General features: G+C 32.2%; 1 protein-coding gene across 1 annotated transcript in view; it reads right to left on the minus strand.

Annotated features, from left to right (window-relative positions):
- Positions 1-1,934: 1,934 nt before the first annotated feature.
- LOC145315904 (uncharacterized) overlaps positions 1,935-21,197 on the minus strand; it is a 40,311-nt gene continuing 21,048 nt past the window's right edge. The window contains exon 2 of the mRNA XM_080156047.1: positions 1,935-4,201. Coding sequence (XP_080012173.1) covers positions 2,222-3,490 — 1,269 coding nt within the window. The 5' untranslated portion in view covers positions 3,491-4,201 and the 3' untranslated portion in view covers positions 1,935-2,221. The remainder of the gene's footprint in view (positions 4,202-21,197) is intronic.

The following is a 21,197-nucleotide window of genomic DNA, read 5'->3' on the forward strand; positions in this document are numbered from 1 at the left end:
TAGAACAATCATGTTCATAATTAGCGCAGCTTTAAAAGCTAAATATGATAATTATTAAATGGAAAGTGAAAGTATGAAAGTAACTCTCTGCGACGACGAACGGACAGACTTAATGACTAGGAAGGACAAGCCCGTACTGCGTTGGTTAAAAACGAATATTTTTCAACTTTTTTTTTTTTAAAAATGGCCTGTATATTTTACTTTTTTCATAATAAATTTTTTTACACATCTTTTCTAACAAGAAATAAATGAAACAATTTATTGTGAGTTTCTAATAAGGATGTAATCTCCCTCCATTACAGCCCTAGTTTGTATATTTACAAGAATAGAGCACGGGGGGATATAGTTAGTATTGATAGAAACACAGCAAAGACAAGGATAATTTTATACATAAGTAGCGTAGCAGCAATACATTTAATCAATTTTAGAACTAAAAGAAAATTGATCATTTTTCATAATTAATTATTTAAAATATATTTCGGTTAACATGGCACCCTCTTCAGTCTAAATGACCTAAATCATACTTCACGTACGTAAGAAATGAGAAAGAAACCCAAATGATAGAGAAGCTTTGCTACTATAAAAAATGGGAAGAATGTATGTAGGTTAAGAATGAGGAAGAGAAAAGGGGAATATCCTAAATTCAAAATATACTCAAGATCGTTTCTAGTTTATAAATGTAATGCTTTTGTAAATCAAAATAAAAATACTTTTCAATTTATTGTAGGAAAAATTCATTGAACTTTTTGCTAGATGAAATATCAACTTTAAAGCACAAAAAACATAGATTTAAATGACTTTTTTTACAGTACAGAATTAAAGTAAGAGCATAAGCTATTTATTTTGATGGATCATAAATGTCATTTAAAGTATCAATAAGCATTTTCACATGTAAATAGAAACATAAAGCACAAAATTTAGTTATATATCATTGATGGGATTTGAAATAGCTAATAAACTATAAAATATTTGCTATATAACATTTACTGTTTAAAGAACTTAGTTTTTAGGAGTCTATTTGTTCTTAATCGTGACTAAATCTGCCGTCGTTTACTTTAGACTTTATTATCTACTAGCGGCTTCGCCCCTAGCCTCTAGGGGCTTTGCCCCAAGAGGTGATCAAAAAAAATTTAGGCGAAATTCGTAAAAGGACCAAGGAAATCTTCTGCATAAAAAAGGAGCTAGGAAATCTTCTGCATAAAAAAAAGGAGCTAGGAAATCTTCTGCAAAAAAAAGGACCAAGGAAATCTTCTGCAAAAAAAAAAAAAAAAAAAAATGGGGGGGGGAAATTTTCATTTTTGGGGGGGTTGGGGGTGTCCCACCCCCCAAGAAAATAGCTTAAAACCACCACAGGACCAATAGGTAGATACCCTGAAGAGTAGAATCCGATCGGTTCAGAGGTTACCGAGATCTTAATTGACGGACGGACAGACGGACAGACATCAAGCTACTTTGTATTATAGATTGCTATACCTGTATTAAATGTCTGTATATGTTTTTGCCTTTTTTCATAAATTTTGCTGTGTTACTTATGGACAAATTTGTCCTTTTTTATTATTTCCCCATATTCATTAATCCCAGGGATCTTACGGGATAAGACAATTGTCAATAAGCATCCCCAATAATGATAAACAAGATTACCCCAACTGTAATTTAAAATTACATGTTTAACAAATTTGATTCTGCTAGTTTAAACTTTAATAAATGTAACTAAAGTTTTACTTTGAGCACGTGTTTAATGTTTATAAACTTTGAGTGCTTGTATAGTTTACAGTCCATTGTCCCCTCCCTGGCTGATATATCCACTGAGTAATAGTATAAAAGTTGGCAAAGTATTTATTGATTTGCTGTACTGTGCCCTGTATGTATGCCCTTTCAATGTAATTATATAAACGTATATGTTGTAAAGTTGATTTTTCTATCAAAAGACCTTCTTTCTTTTTTTGATTTTTGTTTAAATGAGACAATGCAATACAACCCAAATTATGTTTACAAATTTAACCCCTTCTGTAGTTTTTACTTATGTTTGACCCTTTAACAACTCACTACTGTACAACTCAATCAAGGCAATTATTAAGCCAACGAATGAGAAAATGTGTTGATAAATCTTTAAAAAACAGTATAATTACAGTTCAATAATCCTGCCTTCCCTGCAAAAATTAAATTCATTATTTACTACTTGATGTTATCTTTTCAAATTCAAGCTACACAGAACTTTAAATTAATTTAAACTTAAAGATCTACATACTTTAATTTTAATATATGTGAATCTCATACTTTTTTTTAGATACTTTGATATTGCCCGACTGTCGAATGTCCGTAATGAGATGACAAGTTTCCTGGAGTATGCATGTGGAGGATACTTCTCCGGCTTCGCCCCCAACCTTCCACCAGAATCATCAATTGGACCATAATCTTTAATTTCTGTCACAGCATTTCCTCCGCCAGGTCCCGCTATCCCGCTGTTGTGTCGGCCAAGTCGCGGTGACCTTTTCGGCGAGCTTGACTTCTCCTTGTTGCCGGATGCAAACCTACTTCTTATACCACTACCGCTTTGCAGGCCGCGCCGGTGGCTGGCGGGACTATGCTGCTGTTCTGACGCAGGTATACTCTCCTGCGCCTCTTGAATCCGCCGCAGGGCAGACGGCGAGGGAAAATTTGTATCACTGCTCAGACTGATGCTGGATTCACTTCTGTCAGACCTGGCAGAGCTAAATCCACTAGAACTAGAGGTGCGCTTGCCCAGACCAGGTTTTGACGGCTGGGTTATGGAGGAGCGGCCACTAATCTTAAATCTATCCAGCATACTGCCTTGTTTAGCTTCAATGCCATTGCGTTGTCCGCCCCCACCAACCATGGACAGCTTACTTGAGTGTCGCCCTGAAGGAGGTCTGTCAACATCACCAAAAGCAGAATGATTAACACCGTTAGGTCTTGCAATGCCTGACCCATTATGATTGCCATTGATTTTGCTGCCAGGAATAAGACTTCGCTTAGGCGAAGCCATAACCTGATGTTGTCCAGGCACAGGTATTCCACTGCCTCCAGTTTTAGCCGGGGAGCTGGGTATTGATGTTCTGCCGCCACCCAACTGTTGTTTCTGCTGCTGTTTATACCTGGACAGCTGGAAGAACAGACCAAGAATTGCCTTCAGATTTCCATCACGAATGTCTTCCGGCTGAATGTCATCAACACTCACACCCTTGCCACGTAGAAAATTAAGACATGCCTGGATGTTGGTTATTACAATTGTGTTATTCTTTGGCTTTTTATTCACATCCGGTACTTTTTGTTGAGTAACTGCTTCTATAACTTCACATAGGACAACTCCATCTGATAACTCTGTCTGTAAATTTGTTATCCGCCGTTTCCCTTTTGTTTTATCCAAGTAATGGTTTGCCCAGTCTGTGTAAATTTCAATGATGGACTTTTGTCCTTTTCCATCAAGACTCTTATTACTCTCAGTTGAGATTGGTCGTAGACAAGCCATTTTTTAAAAATTTATTGTATTGTAACTATATCACTATTTCTACACTATCATGCTACTTCACTATTGTGATAAATCTTATCAACTGAATGAAACTTAATCACTTGCAAGCACGGTACAATTTCACACACATAAAACTAAAGAAGCGCCCTTTATATCATTACGAAAAAACTCAGCGGTATTACATGACTAGGAACGCGACCAGGTGGCGCTTTTGTGGTGCGTGCGCGATTACATTAGTCCAGTTTGGTGTGCAGCACAGTTCATCGGAAGCGCACAAGTCTGTGCGATAATTTTCATTTCACCGACAAACTTTCAAATAAAACACACCTCTCCAGGTGGAATACTTGTAATAAACTAATGACAGCAGTGGCTATGAGTTTATATTCTAGTAATAAACACACACACATTCACTATCATACACCCCTCTCTCTATATATGTATATATTGAGGGAATAATAAAAATATCGATCTGTAATGTTAATGTGTGTCCCGGAGAGATTGTAAGATGTTATGTCCGTCTAGAACGATACACGATCTTCCGTAAAGATGTATGTGTGTGCGTGTGTGTTTCTTTTTATAAAATAAAAAATCCCCCAATAGGACTTCTTAAAAACTTCTCTGGAGCAATGAGGGAGGATTTCTCTATTTTTCTTTCTGTTTTCTTATTTCGTCTCTGTTGTCCAGATTTCACGATGACAGATTACACAGATCCTGAAAATATAAGATAAATAAAAAATCGATAAATAGATTATGTAACCTCACCACACACACAGACGGACAATCACACACACACACACACACACAACCTAACACACATACACAAACAAACAGACAGACATACAGCCCAAATATCTGGGCTAATTACGGGATTAACCAGATAGGCTAAGTGTTGCTAAATCCTACCATTTTCTTAGTTTTTCCCCGCGAAAAAGAAAAATTATTTTCAAGTTACTACATTTTCATTTATATGGGACGACGAAAACCAAAGCAAAGTTTAAAAGTAAAACTTTTCTACATTCAGGGTTAATCTGCAATCGCAAAGTTTTGCATATTAGTTGCAATAATTTTTGTAAGATTAATGTACAAGTTAGAAAGTCTTAGCTATTTTGACACATTTCGTCTTAAATAAAATAATCATATCCTTTTTCATTTTTGGACTACAACAATTTATTCATTTTGCAACTTAGCTGAATCAAATCGACAAAGCCCAAATTGTATTAAAATTGTGTCAAAAATGATCCATGTGACGTAATAAAAATGAGGGATTATCCATCTCTTTTTTAGGGGTTTTCTTTCCCACTTCTCCTCTCATCTCCCTCATTTTATTACGTCACGTGGATCATTTTTTACACAAATTTGGCACAATTTGGGCTTTTTCTTATGTTTTCAGAATATATACATTGAAAGAATTAATGATTTATAGAGTAAAAAAGTAATTGAAATCATTTTTTAGCTACGAATTAATAAAAATGGACATCCTTGTTTTTTTTGCTTTGCTCATTTGCAAGGAAATCATTTTTACAGGAAGAAACTATTTTATTTTGAATCTGCCCACGAAACGGGTCACCTAATTTTCCACCGGAAATGGTGGTTTTGTTGGGTGGTGCTTTTCCCTGTTCAACAGTGGATTAAAGCATGAAAATACATTACTTTAAAATATCTTAATACAAGAATCTTTATAATACTGTTCAAAATGCACAATTAAAATTTCTTTAGGAGATGAAAAAAATAAAATAAAAATATGTCAAATGATCAATTTTAATTTTTTTCACACTCCTAACGCATGGTTGAATGCCAAAGTGCAATGCCCTAAAAAATCATAATGAATAAATTTGTTGGGCGTATAAAAATAAAAAAGAGAAATTATTTAAATGTTTTGCAAAAAAAAATAATTTACATACATGATTTTTCAAACATATTCATTAATTGTTTGTTTTTATATTTTTTGCAAATTCTGTATTTTGCCATTAAATTATCAATAACCGTACCAATATTACGACAAGCAAATTGCAAAAATATTTGTATCATGAACACCTTTATCTACCACTAGCAGCTACGCCTCTAGAGGCCTCTAGGGTAGGGGGGAAAGTCTACTCCACCTAATTTTCAATTCTAGTTTTGAAAAGAAAAATAACGTTTTTTTTCCAGGGGCGATTTTTCTTCATTTTCTTCAATTTAAAAAAATAGTTGTAAAACTTTCCGGACCTATATAAAGCTACAATGTAAAGGAGAAACATATCGGTTCAGCGGTTGGCATGAACGAACGGTTCACACAAACACCCTGTTTCTTTTATATAAGAATATATAACGCTATAAATAACCAAGCACAACAGTTATGTAGATGTAAACAACCAAAAATTAAAGTTTAGAGATTTAGATGATAATGCCGTCTTTATTTTGTCATAGTCGAAAACAAAAGTAAATAAATTATGATTATGTTTATAATTATTAAACATTAAATGCAAAATATTTTGTTTAAAAATATTACTTAAGGACACTTAAATGATCTTATCTTTAGAAAGATTCCCCTACTTATAACAACTAACAATAAATATGGAAAATCTAGATCCACAATCACCTAATTGGACCAATAGGAACATCATATAACAACAATCCGACTACATTATTAGTTAGAAAGTGACACATTTTGATATAAAAGAATATTCTTTTTTTATTTCATTCATACTATAAGTCAGCAAAAATAATAGAATTTTATAGGATAAAGCCTTGTTTGCGTAATTTTTATCGTTCAAAAGATTCGCTGATCGCATTGTTTAATTGAACTAATCATCTACATCTGCTAAAGATTATTTTTTAAGTTGGACAGCTTTTTTTCCTGATAGGGAATCTAGGGTAATACTAATAAATATATTCAACAAATACTTTACAATAACAGTCAATTAAGGAACTACTACACATAAAAGTACCATTTTATCATTGTAAGCATAACAAAAGTCATAATTGATTTGACAAACACAAATGTATGCTTAAAAATAATATATAATGTTAAAAATCAACATTAAAAGTAGGAAATTATTTCTGTCAAACTTTTGTGCTGTTATCATGACAAAAAAATGTATAGTCATTCTATTATTATCAGAATAGTGTTAAATCGATCAGACATAGTTTTATATCTAGGGATCTGAAAGTATAAAGGATAAATTAATGTACATCCCCAATGATGATATAAAAAATAACCCTTCTGTAGATTAAAATTATCGGTAAAGCCTGGACAATGCTGGTTTGAACTAACCAATAAAAAAATTATTAACGTAACCATAGCGCTTAAGCCATTTAGGTTAAATTCATATGTCTATACAATATATCTATATTTACAGGGATGATGGGGGGGGGGGGGGGGTTATACTTGTATAGGGGACAATACATAAACTCCATAAAAAGTTTGGTATGTCAAAAGTAAATTGAAATAAATCGAAAGTCAATAAAGAAAATCTTGTGAATTAGGAGGGTGTGCACTAAAAGGATTTTACCAGGACTCGACAGCCGCATAAAGGTGTTAAAAGGCCGCCATTTTTTACGCCGTATACTGCTTATAGAAAAAGATAAATTGTAGAATTGATTATTTTTTGATAGGGCCAGCAAAAGAGGGCTCTGATTTGATTTAAATTTCAGCATTGATTAGAACCGGTTTTTATCGCTTGTAAAAAGGTACAACTGCTACATGTTCACACACTCTTTGAACAAACAAGAAAATACTTTCCTTATAGGCTTGAGATCTTATATAGAATTTTTAGCCTTAAAATCAAAGAAATAGTTTATTTTTATTTTGATAAAAAGAAAAATGTTTAAAGAACTCGTGATTTCAAATATCAATAAATAAACTTTGCCTCTGTGACAAGAAAGACTTTCTACATAATAGGTTACAAACATTTATTTTAAATTAAAGTGCTTGTCAGTTATCATTATTTGAATTTTAGTATTTAATCTCTCTACGCCAATAGATATTTAAATTAAAATAAACTTCATTTAGCATTCTGATTCATTTTCGTACAAATAAAATTAGATCCACAGAATTCAAAAATAGGAAAATGTAAAAAATCAGTTTTAAAAACGGCACAAGCAAATTTATTTTTATTAATTAAGGTCAGCTTTCTTAAAAAACGTACCAGGTAACTACTATAGTTGTAGATATGCACCGTTTTCTATAAATATTTAAACATCGCCTTTTTTTTTCTAAAATACTAATAGCGTCCTTAATGTAAACATTTAAAGTCTGGTGGCACATTTCCTTCTAAATTTGATCAACTCTTTTTTCAGGTTCAACAGCCGCAATTTTATAAAGTTTTTTTAAAATGTTCCATGTCTCATCTCTCTAATTTACTCCAAATAAGACAAGCGAAATGGTAGCAATTTTAAGCCATAAAAAACGTAAAAATTAAGATTTAGATAGAAAAATATTTTGTGCATTTTGCAGCCGCTGTTAACCCATTAACAGACCGACGAAAGCAACCGCAGCTTTTTGTTGATATTATAAACAAACTGTCGGCCGCTAAGGTTTAAAATTTAGGTAAAAAAACAGCTGTTTTGCAAATGTGCATTTAGTATTTCTAAAAATTATTAATTAAAACCCAGATTTATAATTAAAATCATATGAGTGTTAAAATTTTAACAGTATTAATAACTATTTATATTAAAAATATTCTATTTTGCAAAATTGTTTATTTAAATAAACAAGAACTGTAAAATCTATATTCCAGATATTGAAAAAAGAAAATTGACTGAAAGAAATATTACAGAAACATCGCCAGACATTTCTCTATAATCCCTATTTAACTTGCAAACATTACATTATGTCGACAAGACTTTTGGATAGAGAAGATTCTAATGCCTTCTAAGGTTTTAGATATACCCGCGACCGTGGCTGAACATGTATCCGCATCCGCTTGTCGTCAGGGAGAATATAGGTTCGAAGCTTGGCTTAAGACCATGTCAAAACTAAAGACGTTAAAAGTGATTCCTACTTATACTATGTCAGGTGCGCAACAGAGTACGTGGAATGCCTTGGCCTATAGCAGTCGCAACTCAATACTATGCACAGTTAAGACTTCCAGGCAAGGGTCATGCAATCAAAGAGTTGGTTGTCTGATGGGTGTTACTTAACCTAATAACCCAGGTTATTGGACGGAAAAGGAGAGATTTGGCTCCCATTATTTATTCTGGGTTGTTTGACCTGACGTCAGTGTCATGGACAGCAGCCTCGCACATATGAGATAATTGATAGGTATTGTTTTAGATTTTTTGTTGATATAGTATAAGCAGTAATGTTAACCAGTAAATAAATATATTTATTAGAACTTGAATATGAATTAGTTTATTGAAATTATCCTTTGAAATTAAACCACATATAAAAATATTTCATTCTATTTAAATGAAATTCAAAGCACAAGGCCTCTATAAACAAGGATTATTTGATTAGTGAATTCCATGATTTTAAAAGTCTTAATTAAATATTAAATATACAAAACTTATTAACTTGTGTACATATATTCTAGTTTTCATAATTATTGTTTATTATACTAAATTATTGTTTAATTTTAGTCAGAGTAAAATGGATGCAAAGTTGACATAAATTAATGCAATGATGCAAAAATAGGATGTTTAAATGCCAGCTTTAGAATAACTTTTGGCAGTTACTTCAAATATGGTTGTATTTTTGACTGAGGATCATACTTCTTACCAAAAAATGGTGTATTTCTGCCGGTTGTAAAAATGGATGCATCCCAATGAAACATTAATTTAAACAATAATAAAGGTTTGTTGCGGATCAGAAAATTATGACGCAGTAATGTACTGGTCAAAATTATAGAAAAGCCTCGCGATTTTAAAATACACACACACAATGAAACACAATTATGTAATTTTACGTAATTTAACCTTCTTTCCCACTTTCTTCCGTTTAGAGTTCAGACTCTTTTTCAGAAGCCGGTGGCTACGCCGAGCAAAGTTACAGATTCAAACAAAAAATAGTATGTAATAATATAAATTCCGAGAGCCGGCTCATTGGGACAATTTTTGAGAGCCATTGTTGAATCTTATATGTAAAAGATTTTAGCTAAGATAAGCACCAAGTCATAAATACCTTGATCTAGAGATAAGCATTGGAATCTAATATGTGGTGGCTCTAAATATTTTTTTAGAGACAGTTTAAGAGTTTTTACATATCAAGACCCAAATATATATTGTTTAAATCACACAACCTTTCCAAGGTTTTGATAAAATTGATTAAAAGGATGAAATTATTAAAAATTAGCACAGCAGGATAAGTAATAATAATATTTTTTTTTTATTTTTCAGTATTCAGAATGAAATGAAACTATATGAAATAATTTTCATTTTAGTATTTTTTTTACAAAACCGAAGTTTTTCTACATATAAGTTAAGTCCGTCCGCCTGTCCGTACGAGACAGTTATGTCCTTTTTGACGAACATTGTCAAATATAGAGTGGCTGTACATAAAAATTGCAGAAAATTATATCTATCTATCTATCTATCTATCTATCTATCTATCTATCTATCTATCTAACTATCTATCTATCTATCTATCTAACTATCTATCTATCTATCTATCTATCTATCTATCTATCTATCTATCTATCTATCTATCTATCTATCTATCTATCTATCTATCTATCTATCTATCTATCTATCTATCTATCTATCTATCTATCTATCTATCTATCTATCTATCTATCTATCTATCTATCTATCTATCTATCTATCTATATATCTATCTATCTATCTATCTTTCTATCTAGCATAATTCCTATCTATCTATCTATCTATCTGTATATCTAGCATAATTCCTATCTATCTATCTGTGTATCTATCTATCTTTCTATCTAGCATAATTCCTAAATAGCCTAACAATGACATTTGTAAAATTTGCTTGGAAATTTGTATTGATCCTATTTAGTTGACATACATACACACATACATACATACAGAACAATAAATTAATAAATATGACAGGTTGTCTAATTAGAAAAAAAATATGTTAGCTAGTGTCGCATTCCCCCCATTAAAATAACATAAAACCTATGATTTACCTTTAAAACCGCTCGGAAAATTTTGCAATAATCGTTAACAAATAAAGTTATACAATAAAAATATTGAAACAAGGATGATAATATCTGTAAGTAGCGAAGCTCTTAAAAAACAAATTAACCTTTTATCTTAATTAGCAAAAGTGGAAAAACGCATTTCCCTATAAAAATTTATTTCCTCTAGAGCATCCTCATATAATGGATGCTCAATTGTATAGGACCTATTAAAAGTTACATTGTAAAGGAGAATCACATTGATTTTGCGTTTAGTACAGACAGACAGACACAGATCCTGATACTTTATTTTAGGTATTAGCGGCTAGGCTTTTATTTTTATTAGAAGAAAAAGGCACATATCAGACGAATATTGATTTAATCTTACAACCAATCATTATTACAAACTTTTGTGGTTCAGAGAATCAACAGAACAATTCTTTTATAATACATAAACTCTATATTCGTCACTAAAAAGTACGTACGTCCATTTAAAGCATGAAAGGACAACAAGTTAAATATTATAAGCTAGGCATCTCTATGGTAAAATCCTAAAAATGAAAGTTTGTCCTGTATTTAATTTATTTTGCAACAAATTTATGTTGTCTGATTTTGTCATCCTTGTTTTGGTAAATTTATTTGCTGTATAAAATAATTTTTCATTTTTTTTAAATTATCCAAAATAATCCTTATATTAAAGAAACAGGATGTGTGTGTGTGTTTGTCTTTCTTTGTGTATCGAAGGATCTTGCTAACCACCGAACTGAGATGGTTCTCCTTTACAATGTTGCTGTTTATAGGTCCTGGTAAGGTTCATAACTATTTCGGGGGAGGGTACCATCACCCTCTGTTACAATACTTATAACCTTTTGATATTAATTCTATGTAAAATCGTACATGAAAACTTTTTACATATTTAAGGAGTTAGGAAACATAGAACAATCTTATAAGTTAACCCTTACAGATCGGGGTGGGGGGGGGGCTCCAGGACCCCCCCCCCTCTAGTTTTTTTCAATCTAATTTTTTTTGTAGGTATGATGGAGAGCTGTGACTTTTTAAGTTTAGTAATTATACGTCGGCAAGAGTTGATTTTATTAGGATATCTGTTCTGTGTCGGTCGTGGTGTCCGGTCAAAGTCGGTTGGGTAGCACCAAAATTAGAAAAAAAACCTAAATAAATCTTAAAATAAATAAATTCTACATTTTGACTTTTGTGTATAAGGTACAAACCTACATTTTTTTGATGAATACTTAGATATCAATGACCTTCCGAGAAAAGTGGTGTTATGACCGTTTGACCGCTCCCTGGCCGACTTTATGACCGATTTTTGTCCGGCTTTTACTACAGATATATATCATGAATATCGTTGCTTCTATTACAGCTAGAGATCTATAATTTTTTTTGGTAAATCCTTGAGCAACAATAAACAGATAAAAATGTTAATTGGCGCCGCCAACCGCTGTTTTACCGCCGTAACCGCCGAAAATGGCGGTTTCCGTTATTTGCCGTTTTTCGGCGCTGATCAGAAAAAGTAATTTTTTTTTGTTATGAAAAATAAAACTTCGTCCTAAAATTTTGCCATCCTAGCTACAAAATTGGCCGCGCTACAGCTGTTTTAAAATTTAGCGGCTGGCCGCTAAAAAGTGGTTAAGGAGCGGTCTGACCGCTATGACTAGAAAATGTAATTTTCTCTAAAAATACACATGAACCACCAGAAAAAAATTTTATGTCGTTATCTGTAACAGGAGCCAAGATAGAGGGGGGCTCTTGAAGCCCCCCCCCCCCCCCCCACCGATCTATTAAGGTGGGAATGGGGGCCCGATCTGTAAGGGTTAAATAAGAACATGTTAAAATAGTCCTATAATGACGTCATTAGATCCATCTCTTTTTAAGGGGTTTCCTTTCCCACTTCTCCTCTCACCTCTCCCTGACGTCATGTCATAAGGAAAATTTTCTAGGACACTATCAAAATGTTCTTAAATAATAAAGTTCAATTAATTCAATTTCTTTAATAGCAGCGAAGCTTCTCTTAATTTACTTTGTCTATTCATCAGTCCGCCAGTCTGTAACGCTATGGGGACATGCAATTTTCTTGGCTGCCACCGAAGATAGACAGCGAATATTCCATATCAGTGAGCATTAAGTGTTTTCTTCTACTGTAAAAGAAAACAAGGATGATAACATCCACAAAAGCGAAGCTCTATAAACAAAGAACAAAAGAACATTAACCCTTGTAGAGTGTCAAAACTGGATAATCAGAATTTAACTGTACATAATTCGAAACAAAATTGTAGGTAAATTTGACTGACAGACAGACAGATTGAGTTATACAGTAGCTTCGCTATTAAAAATCTATCTATTCATTTTTATTAGTGGATGACAATGGATATATAGTGGATACTTGGCTATTATGGCAGTTCGTTAATCCAGTAGAGGGGTAGTGGATTGGGTAAAGGGGGTGGATGAGGGGGATCGTTATTTTAGTCAGCTACAAGTCTTTAATAGAGAAAATTTTTGATGTTGTATTGAGTTAAGTTTTTTTTATAAAATGAAAAAGGGACATTTAAAAATAAGACTTAATTTAAAATGTTAATATATATTTGTCCATCCTTTACAGACAAACAAATCAACAAACTAAAAAAGAAGTATAAGATAGAGAAAGATAGTATGGTGCGTTTTAGAAGAGGGATTTAAAGGGGTAAGACAATGGCCGATAAATTCATGTACATCCCCAAAGTTAATTCACAAAATTACCCCTTCTGTAGATTACAATAAGTGGTTAAAACATTTGGATGCTTAACTTAATAAACCTACCATTAAAAATTGGAAAAAGCCAAAGAACAAGAAAACGTTATTATAAAACTTTGGGGACTAGAGTAAGTAACAGCCCATTTTACCCTCAATGTCGGGGTTTAGAAATAGTTTTAAAATAAACAATGTATACTGCCTAACCATTGAATTCAAAATTATAGCGAGTATTAGTATGGATATACCCACCTAAGAAATGTAAGTTAGATATACTAACCTATCCTGTATATAAGAGAGTTCACTGTAATGGTTTGGTATCAAGGGCGTGCAGGAGGAAAACTCCATTTTCAACTTCCTAAATCTCAAGTTTTCTATCCTCTGAAACCCTGAGAGGGAGAGGCTTAACAACTGTGTTGACTTTTATAGGATTTTGATTGGTTGGTTTAGCAAGTGTCCAAACGTTTCAACCACTATTTACAATCTAAAGAAGGGATAATTTTAAAGAAGGGATCTTTAACCGTTACTAAGATATAACCAACCGTTGTCTACTTATAAGCCTTCTATACTACGATAAAGGAGCTCTATCTACCAGCTTATACCAATAACGAAATTAATTCGGGAAAAAATCACGAAACTTATACGTCTTTTTCAGCTGTCGTTGGGGGGCAACACATCGTAAAATTGTCGACCTCTCCATTTGCCCCCCAAATATTATTTTAGATTATTTTCGCTTGTTGGTTATACCTTATTCCTGTCTATCTACCCTTTAAAGGGCACATTTACCACGTAGACTAGCTTAGTAGGCACTTTTGTGTTGCCATTTGACACTAAAACCTCCACCAAGTCCATATAGGGTCATAGTGGACTTTCGGAGATAGACGCACATCATAGTTCCCCTAAAAAAAACACTATACTTTGAAATTTCACTTTTAAATGTTTAAAAACATTAAATACCAAATTGATAAAATCCATGTTTCTTCGATAACTAGCGAACGGATTGAGCTAGAATCGATGTTAGGGTGTCTAAATGACCGTCTCAACCCCAGGAACTTACACAAAAAATTTGAAGACTCTGGAACAATTTTAAGATAGGCGGACCAAATGATTTGTGTTTTTGACTTACAGATTTTGGCTCAAATTTAAGCTCAAAAATTGAAAAAAACAGTTTCTCCTAGGAAAACTTTTTTGTCTTTTGAGCTACAGTCGATGTTAATACGGCAAAATGTTCGTCTCAACAAGCCACATTTAAGTTTTAAATTTGGGGTCAAGATTCCAACTCCTTCCTTGTCGGGCCACAACTTGAAAGTTTGATTTTTTACTCCTCGACTTGTATCGATGGACACAAATCATGTGGTCCGCCTACCTAAAAGTTGTCCCAGAGTCTTCAAATTTTTTGTATGTGTTCTACTCATTGAGACGGTCATTTTGCTGTGTTTAGATCTTCTGTAGCTTAATCCGTTATTCGCTAGTTATCTAAGAAACTTGATTTTTGCTGAGAGGCCGAAATTTTTAAGCCTCGACTCGTATCGATGGAACATAAATCGTTTGGTCCGCCTATTTTAAAATTGTCCTAGCTCCTTTAATTTTTTTGTGTGAATCTAGCATAGTGAGACGCTCATTTTGCCGTGTTTAGATCCACTCTAACCCAATCCGTTCGCTAGTTATCCAAGAAACTTGATTTTTGCCGCGGGTAAATCTTATTTTCTCTCTCAGAGTTGCTATGCTTTTAAAATTTTACTGAATTATTATTGGAATCATCATGCAAAGTTTGAAAACAATAGGACAATTCTAACACGTCCAAATTACAAACTGATGACCGTGCAGACAGACCCTAATTAGAGTTTTGTTTAAAAAAGGTTTTCTAGTAAAAAAAGGTCAAACTGTATAATGTCAGGGATCTAAAGGTATAAGACAAAAGGTGATAAATTTATTAACATCCAAATAATTTTACACGAAATTACCCCACTTGTAGATGAAAAAATGGGGTTGAAACGTTTTGACACTCAACTTATTGAACCAACCAAAGTCTCCAAAGTTGTAAGACTAACAAAAAAGAAAATGTTATCATAAAACTTTGGGGACTAGTGTAATAAACAGCCCAATGTCATCTCCCTCCCTGGTATAATGTAATTATTGGAAGATGTATAGCCAGGATGTGCATGGGTCTTACAAGTTTTCAACAAAAATTTCAGTTTTCTACCTTAAATAGTAGTCAAGAAATACACGTTTCCCATTAGTTATAAAGATGGACGCATGGACAGACGCACCAAGTTATTTATAGAGTAGCTTTGCTGCTAAAAAAGATAACATAAGAAGCAATTTAAAGATAAAGATAAATAAGATATTGTTATAATATAACAAGGGATCTAAAGGGATAAGACAATGGCCGATATATTGATGTACAACCCCAAAGATGATACACAAAATAACCTCTTCTGTAGATTACAATTAATGGTTGAAACGTTTAGTCACTCAACTTTATGGACCAACTAATCAAAAGTCAAGAAAAATCCCCAAAGTTGTTAAGCCAACAATTAGTAAACTTTATTTTAAAATTTGGGGACTAGTGTGATAAACAATCCATTGTCCCCTCTCTTTCTTAGGTTAACACTAAAAATTTCAGCTTTCTACGAAATTGATATTTCCCCCTAGCCGTACAGATGGACAGACAGATAGACACACAAAGTTATTTATAGAGTAGCTTTGCTACTAAAAAGAATATAACATAAAATGACATTTAAAGATTTTTTAATAACAAATTGTTATAATATAACCAGATATCTAAAGGGATTAGACAAAGGCCGATAAATTGATAAACATCCCAAATTATACACAAATTACCTTATCTGAAGATTAGTGAGTGAGACGTTTGAACACACAACTCAATAAACCAAGCAATCAAAATTCCCTATAGGCCATAAAATTATGAAATCAACGAATAAGAAAACTTTTGGGACTATTGTCCCCTCTCTCTCTGCAGTTATTTCCTATATAAGATTATAATATATTTGTGCGAGGGAGGTAATGAAAATAGCTTAAATCCACCCAGTAAGATATGTATAAAGCTGCCCTTAAAAGAACAACTAATTGAGTTTACCAATTTTCATGATTTTTACCTCTAGACAAAAAAACTCTTAAAATACTTCAAATTATTGAATATATTTTAACTGTATCTATCTATCCATATATCCATCTATCAATCTATCCATCTATCCATCCATCTATCTATCTATCTATCTGTCTCTTTATCTATCTCTATCTATCTATCTGTCTCTTTATCTATCTCTATCTATCTATCTATTAATCTTTTTGTCTGTCTATCTGACTATCTATCTATTTATCTAAGGAAGTGATTATCTGTGTCTGTCTCTACCAAAACAAGGATGACAACATCCATAAAAGCGAAGCGCTGAAACGGTAGGACAAACGGACATTAACACTTGTATAGTGTCAGAACTGAATAATCAGAATATAAATGTATAATAGTCGATGCAAAATTGTAAGTAAATTTGTTGAAAAAATGCTTGACACAGAATTATGTTTATGGACATACTGACATTTTTAGGACTTAATTATAGAGTTGCTTCGCTTATAATATTGTATTTTGATGTCCCAGGAATCAGTATCCAAAAAATGAGATCAATCGGATGATTAGATTACATCAAAATTTGTTATTAAAAAAGTAAAAAAATCAACATGTTTTAAACGGACATTTTGGTAATGATTATAGAGTTGCTACGCTTTCTAAATCGTACCTAACTACTACAGGAATGACCATGCAAAGTTTGAAATCGATAGGACAATTCTAACATGCCCAAATTAACGAAAAAAGCTATTAGTTACGGACGGACGGATGGACTTGGACAGACGGACGGACGGACCGACCCTAATTATAGAAAAGCTTCGCTTTTAAAAATTACCCCTCACCCTCACAATTTTTTGTTTAAAAATTGAAATGAAAATGGGGGTAATCAACTCCCCCCCCCCCCAAAAAAAACCATCATTTTACTCTTTCTTTTAGAATTTAACTCCCACCCCCACCTCAAATGCCCTAAGAAAGCCTCTAGGGGCGTAGCTGCTAGTATTAAGATAAAAAGCTGAGAAAAGCGGTTATTAAGCATAAATATTTCATTGCAGAGCTACTATTTAGCTTTTTTTATCATTCTAAATATATTTCTTTATAGCTGGTCTATATATCTGTCTATATTTAGTAAAAGTTTTAAATTTAATTTTAATGAAACTGATAACAATGCGCGTTTAGCACTTTCAGACAAATGTCTTGCAATCATAAGAAAAGTTATCTGTATTGCTACAAGTAAAGTTAATTCACGAGTCAAAGCTAAACAAACAAAGACAAATATGTCCATAGCTTAAACAACATTGCATCTTAATTAAAATAAGGCTACATGGGACAATATAAAAGAATATAAAGTAAAGGATATTGAAAAAACTGTACAAATATTATTTTATTCAAACCCTCTGTACCTTTAATTCATGTGTATTAGGTTTAGTATATTTGAAATTACTAGTGTGATCTTTTATAAACCTATTAATTTCTTTCCACCCACTTTAGCTGTACAGGGATATAGGGACATTACAAAGGATAATATTTAAGAAAAACCATAGGAATGAGGTTGCATTGGAATTAATTACATTGGTATTCAAAGTTTTATAACCACATTATTTTATTCATTGGTTGAAATACTATTGTACTTTAGTTTATAACTAGTCCAAACTTTTCACCAATAACCAATATTCTACAGGAGGAATAATCAGTTTATCTTCATTGGAAATATTTATTAATTTATTGCCCGTTGTCTGATCCCTTAAAAGTCCTAGAAATATCTAACTTTAAGCATCCAAAATAAGCTATAAAAATTGGAAAGAATTTTAATAAATATAATAGGTTTGAAATCTGCATAAAATTTTAAGGATTTTTTATAAAATTCGTTTTTTATATAATTCATTATTTAAAAGCGCAAAATACAATTCAAGTTAATAAATTTTGACCAAAAGGATAGGTGGATTGGAAACTACCTGCGCTCTAATTGGTTGAATGAAGTACGTCACTTAAGCTTCTCCAATCAGGGCGCAGATAGTTTTCGATCCACCAATCACAGATGTCAAAATTATTTAACTTAATTTGTATTTGCGCTTATAGATAAAGAATTATACAAAAAACGAATTTTATAAAAAATTCCTTAAAATTTTATGCAGATTTCAAATCTATTATATTCATAAAAAAATCTTTCCAATTTTTATAGCTTAATCCAAAAGTCAATGCTTTTCAGGGCTCGGCAGCAGCTCGTCAGCCGCCTGTAAGCCACATGAAAATCAATATTTTACATTTTAAAAATCAGCTGAAAGTCTAAACCTGACCCAAATAGGGCAATAACTCTTTTCAAAAAAAATTCAAGAGCATAAACAGGTTTTAATTTGAGGCTTAGTCGCGGCTGCCGAACCCTGTTGCTTTCTTTTAGCGGAAAAATCTTTTAGAAAAGTTATTGACATGGTTTACTGATTAAATGTTTATAAATTAACATTGGAACATTAATTGCTTGGTCAAATGATTTTAATTTCTTTGTTTCTTTTTTAATTTCCATACTTCTTTTTTCTAGTTAATTTTTTAATAATTAAATAGATAATGAACTAAAACAAATATTTGGTCACATGGACATACCTACCTCAAAATAGCCTAAAACCAAACCCAACATATACAACTACATATAACCAGCTATAATATGAATATATGACATTAAATTTAAGGTTTGATGCCCGTCTGTGTTTATGATCTTAAAAATAATATAGCAATCAGTTTAAATTTTTTCCCAATGGATTTAGGCTATTTCACTGGGCACAGTACCCTAAAAATTGAGGAAAATTTATATCTGTATACAAATTATTTCTTATAAATTACTTTTGAACCAAATTAATGATTTAAATCGTCGTGCAATAAAATGTACATATTACTAAAGAAATCGTGATCATATGATAAAAAGATGGGAAAAAATTCTGTTAGCAATTGCCACCCTTAAATATCATAATTCATATAACTGTCAAAACATTTAGGTTTTGAAGCCCTTATTAAGCTTTGGAATTGTGTTATATCAACAAGAATTTGATTATGTTGGTTATCAAGTCGATGTAAAATTTGGGGATTTATGAATATTTCCATGACAATTGAGAATTTGCTCTATAACTTCCCTTTTGTCTGTCAGGCAGAAAGTGTCATGTGTGACATCATAAAAATAGGTCTAAATCCATCGCCCTTTCCCACGTATTTTTATTACGTCACACATGACACTTTCCGTATCTCCATATTTTTAGTACACTATGAGCTTTACTTCTTCTGGATGTTGTCATCCTTGTAGAGATATTACTAGCGACTGCGCCCCTAGAGACGAGGGTCAGTAATATAGCATTAAATTATCCAGCGACCTATATTTAGCTTTCCTAATCAGTGCAGTGGTTACTAAGATCTTAACGAACAAAGAACTGTAATACTTTATAAGGAAAAGTTTTCCACGCGACAGACAAGTAAATACCAAATTTAATAATAATAGCACCAAAATAAGTTTATTGTTATTTTTTTAAAGACTTTTAAAAATTTGGGTTTGGCGAATCATCAACGACAACTGGGAATTTTATTACAGAAATATAATCTTTACCTTTTCAAGTAATAGTTCACGAATTCTAAAGGATAAATCGAAAGAAAAAAATATAAGTTATTTCAAAAATGTATAAGTTATTTCAAATATATCCTATCGTATAAAGTAGTAAGTTAATTTGTGTGTAGCTTCAGATTTCGATAACCACTTAACTGATTGAGTTCTCCTTTATCATTCTATAATTTATACCTATATAATTTAAGATTTAAAAAAATACCTCTTATTACTGAAGCAGATTAGATCAGGGAGGAAGGTATGGGAACACTGGATTGTAAATTCTATTTGTCCCCAAAGTTTTACAATCATATCATCTCATCCATTGACTTTTTGTTAAATTAAAAATTAAAGCAACTGTTCTATCATAATAAGTTTAATTATGTGTTTATATCAAACTTTTGTCCAATGTTTAAGCCCTGAAAATCCCAGGGCTACACCTATTTTTGTCTCAAGTTAAGATAACAATTTTAGTATGCCTTTAATTACACTGCTATATAGTTTTGTCTGTGGTTTTAACAAGGATGGCATTTTGCAAGTTTCGTGCATTTTTAGAGTATGAATAACACTCCAATGTTTAATATATAAAAGAATAGTAAAATATAATACAGACAGACAGACAAACGGACAGACAGACAAACAGACAGACGGACGAAGAGACATTATTCTACTTTGTATTATAGATTGTTAGATTTTGACTTATGTTTGAATTTCAAATATAATATTAAATATTCATTATTGCTAAATTTGGGTTTATTAAATAACTCATTTCATTAAAGTATTTATAACAGAAAAATTTTCAGCCAATGAAATTAAATTTCTAGTATATTGTTGAAATAATAGCAAGTTATAAGTTGAAAGCTAAATTGAAAGAATCCTTAAATTGGCTTTGATACAATAACTTTAAAACTTATGAATATAATATGATAAATTTAGAATTTACATAATATATAATCACTTATGGGATAACAATATATGTTTCCCCCCAAACCAAGAGCGCTTATATGCCTCTAGGGGCGTAGCCGCTTCTAGTACAGTGTTCCATACTATAAAGTAGTAAGATTTTTTTGTCTGAAGCTAAAAATTACAGAAATTGTGGGTCTTAATTGGTTATACTTTTCAGGAAAGCTTTATGAATAATCTTGGGGTGAATTTATGCTATGTTTCTTACATTCCCAACTCGCCCTAAAGATTAGGGGCGAAGCAGTTTGTAGATTATACAGTAAAAGTCAAATAGTT

The sequence above is a fragment of the Acartia tonsa genome, chromosome 4 (genome assembly GCF_053477335.1).
Source record: "Acartia tonsa isolate MP-2025a chromosome 4, ASM5347733v1, whole genome shotgun sequence".
NCBI lineage: Eukaryota > Metazoa > Arthropoda > Copepoda > Calanoida > Acartiidae > Acartia > Acartia tonsa.